Source organism: Spinacia oleracea, chromosome 4 (genome assembly GCF_020520425.1).
Source record: "Spinacia oleracea cultivar Varoflay chromosome 4, BTI_SOV_V1, whole genome shotgun sequence".
NCBI lineage: Eukaryota > Viridiplantae > Streptophyta > Magnoliopsida > Caryophyllales > Amaranthaceae > Spinacia > Spinacia oleracea.
The window spans coordinates 150,323,560-150,332,377 of NC_079490.1; the positions used below are offsets into that span (position 1 = coordinate 150,323,560).

The 8,818-nt window shown below is 39.2% G+C and overlaps 1 protein-coding gene across 1 annotated transcript; it reads left to right on the forward strand.

Moving 5' to 3' along the window:
• Positions 1-5,795: 5,795 nt before the first annotated feature.
• On the forward strand, positions 5,796-8,384 carry LOC130472024 (protein FAR1-RELATED SEQUENCE 8-like). Its single transcript, XM_056842429.1, has 4 exons — positions 5,796-5,942; positions 6,250-7,358; positions 7,424-7,800; positions 7,942-8,384. Exons 1-4 carry the CDS (start codon positions 5,796-5,798, stop codon positions 8,382-8,384), a joined length of 2,076 nt encoding a protein of 691 aa, XP_056698407.1.
• Positions 8,385-8,818: the final 434 nt, after the last annotated feature.

An 8,818-nucleotide genomic window follows, 5' to 3' on the forward strand; every position in this document is an offset into this window, starting at 1 on the left:
TATTTTTTATTTTTTTTTATTTTTACGTTGAGCGTAGAATGTACTTTTCATTTGTCTCTTTTTTATTTGTGACTCAAGACGGCTTGAAAGATGGGTTGAATGAGATAGGATAAGTTGAGTTGTATAGGTATTGGTCAAGCATAAGGATTACATCTTTTAGGACTCACAATTTGCAGCCTCAAGCTAGTGTCATGAGTTTAAATCAACCAAGGTCAATGAGTAGCATGGGGACGGCTCAAGGGTATATCAACAGGATGTATCCATACAAGTTATATGGTCATTATGCTAATGGTGGTGTAAGAGCAGGTTTGGGCTTTGGAAATAATGGGTATGACGTACGTGTCAATGGCCGTACGTGGTTTGCAGTTGACAACAAGTTCAAGAGCAAGAGTCGGGGTAATGGTTTCTTGGGTTATGGCAATGAGAACATGGATGGGTTAAATGAGCTGAACAGGGGCCCCAGAGCGAAGGCGTCTAAGAACATAAGGATTGGAAAGGGTAGACATCGTAGAATTTTATGATTTGGATTGGTTGGCTCGATTCTTTTCCTTCGTTTACTTGGGTAAATTTCGCACTTTGGGAGGTACGGGCTAACTCAATTCTTTCCCTTCGTTTTACTTGGGTAGATTTCGTACTTTGGGAGGTACGAGCTAAGTATTTCATGGCTCGCTCTTTCCGCCCTCCCTTTTCTTTTTCTCTTTTTTCTTCTTTTTGCTTGGGATTTCTCCCCCTTTTTATTTGGGCTAAAAGGTGGATGGTTGTGGTCTTTGAGTCACGAGGCGAGACTGAGTGAGCCTCGTTTGGTAGGCCTATAGTGGACCTTTAATTTTAGTAGCCTAGGGTGGACCTTTAATTTTAGTAGGCCTAGGGTGGACCTTTAAATTGTCTTACTTTGCAAGCGTATTTAGTCGTTTCTTAAAATGTGCAAATAGCGTTGATTCAAAATGTTGTTTTTACCTTATTGAAATTTAACGAAAGAATTACATCAAAAATAATTTTTTACAGTTTTCGGGGTTTAATTGGAAGTTGTGATTTAGACTCGAACTTTCATTAATCTTTCTGATTATAACCCGTGTATGAATACAAGGAGGTGGCCTAGACTCAAAATAATGACGTGGCGTAAGCCTATAATACTTGACCAAGCGACCCTCGGACTTAGGCGAATTGGACCATAACTTTTGTTGGTTGACACTTTAGATTTTAAGCCTTGGGTGTTCATTTGTCATGCGCCATTTGCTTAATGTTGGCAAGGTAGTTAGTTGGGGAGATCGAATTTTTATTTTTGCGAGACTAGAATCATTAGTGCGGCTTCCCTCTTAGCGTGTATTGCTTTACCCCAATGGTAGCCTTATGGTATGCCGATTTGGGTATTTTCATGGTTCGTCATGTTGCATTCATGGAAAATCTTCTAGTCCGTACTTAGTAGTATTTCAAGGAGCGAGTGACTCGAGAGGACTATGATAGTCGTGACCCAATGTGATCATAAGCCTTGAGGCCATTAATTTTTTTTTTGCCAATGGTATTGACACCTTAGGTTCACTTTGGGGGTTGTACGACTATGGGGGAATGATATTCAGAATGTGACTGTTTCCATTTTGCAAATACTATAATATATTCTTTTTATTGGTGAGAGAGAGTATTGAGGCCGTAGACTCTTAGCAAGGGATGACAATTACATATGGGTGCTTATTGATTTAAATGTTAGGAAGGGAGACTCAATATGGTTTAACCTTTTAACTTGCAGAACGACACCAAGCATTATGACCGATTCTATGGATAAGACAACTAAGACTTAGGATTTAGATTGTACTTTGGCATAGCCTAGTCTAGACTCGGATTTTTTTTATTCGAACATTATTTTTCCTTGAAGACTCTATTTGAACATTATTTTTTGAATACTTTGCCCATGTGGCTTTCAAAGTTATTTAAATTAGCATGCTCGGTTTTGGTGTCGAACATTGTCGTCGTAGGAGGCCTAACAACGACACAACGAGTTATTTTTTTTTAAGTCGCTTTTAGAATCGAGTGCCTTTTCGTACGCCCTCGTAGCAATTTTTTCACGAAAAGTTTTTTTTTCTACGTATTTCCTTCATGCGCGGGCACCGAGGCTGCTGCGCCTGACCAAAAGGCCAGGCAGCAACTTCAGCGCCCAGCAGTGGGCGTGAGAAATATTGGCGCCCAGCCAGGGGCGCTGAAAATGCGTCCCTGGTTGGTTCTCGTTTTCTGTTCATGTCTATTTTTTGTTTATGCGACTTTGATTTAGTGTGCTTGCCTAATAACGTCCTTACGCGTTGTGCAGCGTTTGTGGGATTCGTTACAGGCCATCCCGAGCGTCGCTTATTTTTGTGGGGATTGTTCGGGTTTGCGGAACACGTATTTTGGTATAACTCTTTGGCCAATTTGTTTATGAATGTTTGGGAAATTTTTAGGTCGTTTGTTTTCTAGCATTATTTGTCACACACAATCACATATTTCGCTACACATAACTAAAATTACATCATGAGGCAATAATAATATGTCATGTAGTTTATGATAGGCTTCTATGGGTAGTATTTGCGCCTGGCTTGGTACCGCTTCTATCGCAGATCCAACACATGCCCCGGTCGAGGTAGTGCCTTCAACAGACGAATTTCGCCCAAGAGGCCAATCACGATGTAAGCCAAGAGTATATGCACCAATGAGAGGGACCTAATGGGCGAGCGATTGGGTTTGGGACGGGTGTACTACTAGCGAAAGTGCCGAGTGGACAACATTCGAAGCGTATGCACCCCCCGGTTGGCGATGGGTATCCTTAGTCCCAACTCCCGAGATGAAACATCCCAAGGGAGCCAAGATTCGTTATGCGGTTCTATCCGTTCACATTAATATGCTGATTTTCAGGTCGTCCCAACTTGTTGGGGAAATAAACGCGGGGTAGGATCGTTTCACCCTTCGGCTATTTTGATTACCTACAAGCACGAGTATTTCCTTCACTTTCCCCAGTGGAGTCGCCACTGTGAGGGGGTCGAAAAAAGCACGAGGCTAATGCGTGACCTTGTCCCTCGTGGGTGTGACGTTTCTTTTTGTCAAATCAAGTGTAATTGGATTTCCTGTGAGTTTACACCCAATTGACTAGTAACATAGGAGTCGCCATTCAGTTTTTAACGACAATGAGAAAAACTGACAAAACCCGGTTATCGTGACATAAAGGGAGTGCAATTATGTTTGACCACGACGGCCGTAGGTTCCCTTGTGATCCCTGGTGTGGGGATCTCTCAACATACACCCGCAAGGTAGAGATTGAGGGTTCGGGGGACTGTAACTACCGAGAGGAGTACTCGCTCTTTGATAAATCCAGAGGCAGAATATCCTTACTAGCTCAGCATAAATAATTGAAGGGACATGCGTTAACTATTAAACTAATCTGAGTTGATTTTAATAATATGCAACATATAATACTAGATCGATCGCGGTTATCTGATTTAGACTGTTTTAAGGGACCTAGCATGATAATCCAATTTCCCAACATATTATCTTTATTAGGCGTGATAGAACAATCAGATTTAGTTAGTTTAACAGTTCACAAAAAGGGCGAGGAAAGCAATTAAATCATAGAAAAGGGACACATTACGACGCACCCTTGAGAGGTGCGTCACGGTTCTCAGAAAACTAACCGCTTTGACTTTGCTATTTCTCCTTTTATTTAACGAATCTCAAGTTATGGGACAGGATACGTTCTGTTCGATTTATGGATCGATTGCGACAGAACGCGTGATCAGTTTTGCAGCGTGAGGCTTAGGCTTAGGGGTTTAGAGTCAATACTCAGAATAATAATTGTGTGTTGTTGTTCCCTTTTTTCACGTCGAACTTGGGCTATATTTATAGAAAAGAGTTCGTGGAAAGATAGAATTTTAGATCTCTAATCCACGAGGAATTAGGAAAGAATACGTCCCAGGTAATTTCAGCGCCCAGGCCTGGGCGCCGAAGATTTCAGCGCCCAGAGCCAGGCGTTGAAAATAGGATCTGGGCTGTTTTCTTAGTCAGATTCGGATTCCTAGAATCCGGAGTGTTTGAGACTTAATCGAGTCTTTTAGTGCGTATTAACCTTGTGACGGAATGCGTCTGGGCCCGTTACGAACTCTAGGCTCGTTAGGATTTTAATTAATACGTGACTCTTATTTTCGAATCATATTAGGAATAGGATTCTCTCATAATCTCTATCTCATTTAGGATTTATGTTGGAGTGCAACACCTAATTCTGACAGGTTTCTATCTTTTATGACTTGCCACTTTTAACAACTACCCATTACGACAGTTACTATTTTTAGCAGGTTCCCATAAATAGCAGGTTTCGGGTGAAATGAAAAGGGGATTTGAGATTCGTTATCTTATAGGAGATGCGTTGTCAAGTGGAGATTTATGTTCTCATCATCGAACTTTCCCTTTCGGGAATGGGGACAAAAGTAGGTGTCTACATAATACTATTTTCTCTTCCGCATAGACTTTATTCTTTTTTACATGTACTATATTCTACTTTTTCATCATCAATGTACTATATATCAATTTTCCACACACTTAATTCCACTTTTCTTAAAATCCGTGTTTTTAGTCAAATAGGACTATAATTTTAGGACGGAGGGAGTAGAAAAGTGTACAATTTATTTTATTTTTTAAACAAAAGACAAAAGATAATAAATTATGGAACCACATTTCTATGGTGCAAACATTAATTATAGGATCACAATATTTTCAATGAAACATTAACTATGGGACCATATTTTATAGGTAAAAGTAGGATAAATGGGGTATTTAAGTTGTTCGATAAGGGTACATTGAGCAAAAAAAAAATGATTGAAATAGGAATTGTAAAAGCAGTCACAATATTTTGGGACACCCAAAATAGAAAATAGGGACTATTTATGAAAACGGATTGAGTATATATGAGCATTAAAGAAACTTTTAATGTAGGAGTAATTACTTCAAGAGGAATAGAGGATGTTATAATTTGTAAAGAGCAACTTTAATGGTCCGCGAGTTCATTTTATAGTTTTCCATGCTACAGAAGTTTTTCAAGCTATTTTTGGCAAATAGTTGTCTACTTATCTATTTTTCTTTATGTTTTCAAACAAAGTTTGTGTGAGGAAGGTGAGAATCGAACTGTAGACATAACATCGATTTAAAAAACTAGATTAAGACATCATTACTGATTAGGAACAGTAATATTATAGAATAAAATTACGTGAATTCGTATCATATGCAAGGGTGGATCTACATTGTAATTAAATAATTAATGTGGGCAAACACATATATTAAACGTACAACAATTAAGGTTGCAAAATATTAATGACAAAAGATGCTGAATCCTTATCCTTGCCATGATCATTTTTCACTTAAAATATTGTAACCTTATTATCATTAGTTTTCTTTTAATGTAGTACTCCGTACTCCGTAGTATAGTGAGCGTATGAGCGAGAGTCACAAGAGCAAATGAATTATACTAATCTTATTATCATTAGTTTTCTTGGGGAACTACTTACACATAGCGGCTATACAGTGGGCAAATAAATAGCGGCCCAAAAATAAAAATAAATGACGTGTAAATATAAGCAAGTAAAGTAAGGTGAAAATGAGGGGGTAAAGGGAAAACGGGGTAGTAAAAAATCGTAACGGGGAAGCCGTTGATGAGCGGGAAAATTTTTCACCTCGTGAATCGCGAATTACTCTCCCCCTCTTCCTCTTCTCCAATTTCCTTCAAACCCTAGAGAGAGAAACTACCCGGAATTGAAGAGTCGCGAAATTGAAATTGAAATTACATGATGAACGACCCGTATTGGCCGGAGTATTCGATATTGCCGGCGAGAAGGAGATTAGAGATGGTCGACGAAGGTGATGAGATCGTCGGGGGAGGATATGACGGCGACGGAGGATACGACGGCGGCGGAGGTGCCAGAGTATTCGAAGAGGTCAGTCTGAGTTTTGATTTAAAATTGATATCTAATTACTTGGTAATTGACTTGATAAACATGAATGTAGTTAATTAGTTTAATTGGTTATTTAATTAGTTAACTAGTTATGTGGATTGTCGTATATTATATTGCATTTTAGTTTAATTGGTTATTTAATTGTATTATATTAGTTTAATTGGTTATTTAATTAGTTAACTAGTTATGTGGATTGCCGTATATTATATTGCATTTTAGTTTAATTGGTTATTTAATTAGTATTATATTAGTTTAATTGGTTAATTGATAATTAGTTATGTGACTGCAGTATTGTGATGATCACCATGATGATAATGCTGAGTGTAATGTATTTCGTGATGATGATAATGGTGATGATAAGTGTAATGAATTGGAGACTGGTTATGATGATGATAATGGTGATGATGAATTTGCTGTTAATGAGGAAGATGATGAGTGTAATGAATTTCCTGTTAATGAGGAAGATGATGAGTGTAATGAATTGGAGACTGGTTATGATTATGATAATGAGGATTGTAATGGGGATGAGATTGTTGGGCTAGTAAAAGGGGATTATATTTATCATGAGACGGTTGAACCTTATCAGACTCTGAAGAAGAAGATTGTGAAAACAGTTTTTGGGGATGAGGAAGAAATTGCTCCTCCAAAGATAAACATGCGATTTAGTACATATGAAGAAGTGCATGATTATATCTTTAGGTATGCAAGGCAAAAGGGATTTGGGATTTGCAGAACCGCTAGTAGTTCGAAAAGGGCGTCGAAGGGTAGTGATATAAAAGTGAGGCGTTGTGGGATTTGGATTTGTGAGTGCGCTGGAAAACCAGCTCCATCAAAGCAATACAAAGATCGAAGCAAATTACCAAAGCAAATTCAGAGTGCCACGGCTAAGGCAAGGAGATCCAAAAAAGTAGGATGTCCAGTTGAAATGTATGCAAGTGTAGATGAAAAGGGTGATTGGATTATTAGGAGAGTGATGTTGGACCATCAGAATCACGAACCCACACCGAGGAAATCCAGGGATGTGCCTGTTTACAGGAAACGCAATTTAATCGAAAGAGAGAAACACTTGGTACGTTTCATTAAGAATAGCTCTAAGGCAGGTATCAGCAATAGTGATATAATAAAAATACTGGCCGAGGACAGGGACGAAGAGGAAAATCTGCCATGTAATTCAAGGGACATTCAAAAGATGAACAGGGAAGAGGTGAAGTTGAACCTAAGTGGTGGTGATGCCCGGGCAATGGTTGATTACTTTAACAAGTTGACAACGGATAATCAGAACTTCTTCCACATGGAAAGGTACGTGGAAGGAGGTGGTCTTCAAGACATAGTTTGGGTTGATGCGAGGAGCAGGGCAGCGTACGAAGAGTTTGGAGATGTAGTAGTCTTCGATGCCACGTACCTAACCAAATAAGTACCGTCTTCCGTATGCAAACTTTTGCGGTGTGAATCATCACCGGCAGACGATACTCTTTGGTTAATGCACTGCTTTCTCGCGAGACTGCAGAGACTTACACATGGTTGTTTACAACTTGGTTAAACTGCATGTCAGGCAAAGCTCCTAGTGCGATATTAACTGATCAGGATGCTGCAATGAGGAGAGCATTGAAGGAGACCATGAAAGGTACAACACATAGGTGGTGTTTGTGGCATATTCTCCAAAAGTTCCCCAAATATTTGAATAAGCATGAGAGATATGAAGATTTGAAGGCTGATCTAGAGAATGTAATATATGATAGCAGTGATCCCGTTACTTATGAAAAGAGTTGGAATGATGTCATTGTTCACTACGGCGTCAAAGAGAATGACAAGTACAATGACAAGTACAAATGGTTGGAAGGTATAAATTTCAAAATACGATTTATGTTGTTTAATAATAATGATTTCTGTTGTTTAATACTAATGATTTATGTTGTTTAATAATAATGATTTCTGTTGTTTACTAATAATGATAACTAACTAGACTTTTTTGTGTGTGAAGTTATGTATAACGAGAGGCATATGTGGATTTCAGCGTATACGAAAGATGTTTTTTGGGCTGGCATGCGGACCACCCAACGTTCTGAGAGTTATAATCACTTCTCCAAAGGATATGTGGATCGCAACACATACCTTTACCAGTTTGTGCGGAGTTATCTTAAGGCCATGGCGAAAAAGGCCATGGATGAAGACAAGGCAGATAGGAGTGATCAAAGGTTTGTTAGGCAACTTGCAACCACGTTTCATGTTGAGACATTGTTCCGGAGGATCTACACAGATAGTGCGTATTGGTTGGTGCAAGAGGAGGTCCGAAAGATCTGTTACACGGCGTCGGAGGTATCCAGAATCATCACATGTGATACTGGTACTACCATTGAGTATATTTTTGAGGATCGGAAGTGGATTAAACCAAAGAATTCAAGGGCTGCTGAAATACCGACTTAGTATCGAGTGAAATACGTGGTAACATATCACACCTCAACCCATGACATATATTTCCAATGCAAGGGGTTTGAATGTAGGGGTATTATGTGTAGGCACATTATTAAGGTGTATGACATGAAGGGTATTCGTGAAGATATGATTTCCTAGAGATTTATTATGCGGAGATGGAGGAAGGACATACCAAGGAAGCATACAAGGGTCAAGGTCCCGTATCATGATCCGTCTAAGACGGAGGATGTAGTTAGATATGACTCCATGATGCGAGACTTGGAGTCAATCTGCTCAAAGGCATCAGCGTTCCAGGAAAGTATGTACGTTGTGACAGAAATGATGAGTTTAATGGATATCCGGGTTGACGAGGTAATCGTAATGGTGAAACAAAAGAGGCTCAGGGATGCACAAACTGAATCTGCGACAAATGATAATGTTTTCGC

Excerpts from the sequence above, each read along its gene's own strand:
- LOC130472024 (XM_056842429.1), top strand. The coding sequence starts at position 5,796 with ATGAACGACCCGTATTGGCCGGAGTATTCGATATTGCCGGCGAGAAGG. Across the intron at positions 5,943-6,249 it reads GTGCCAGAGTATTCGAAGAG|TATTGTGATGATCACCATGA; the intron begins GTCAGTCTGAGT and ends ATGTGACTGCAG. Across the intron at positions 7,801-7,941 it reads CAAGTACAAATGGTTGGAAG|TTATGTATAACGAGAGGCAT; the intron begins GTATAAATTTCA and ends TTGTGTGTGAAG.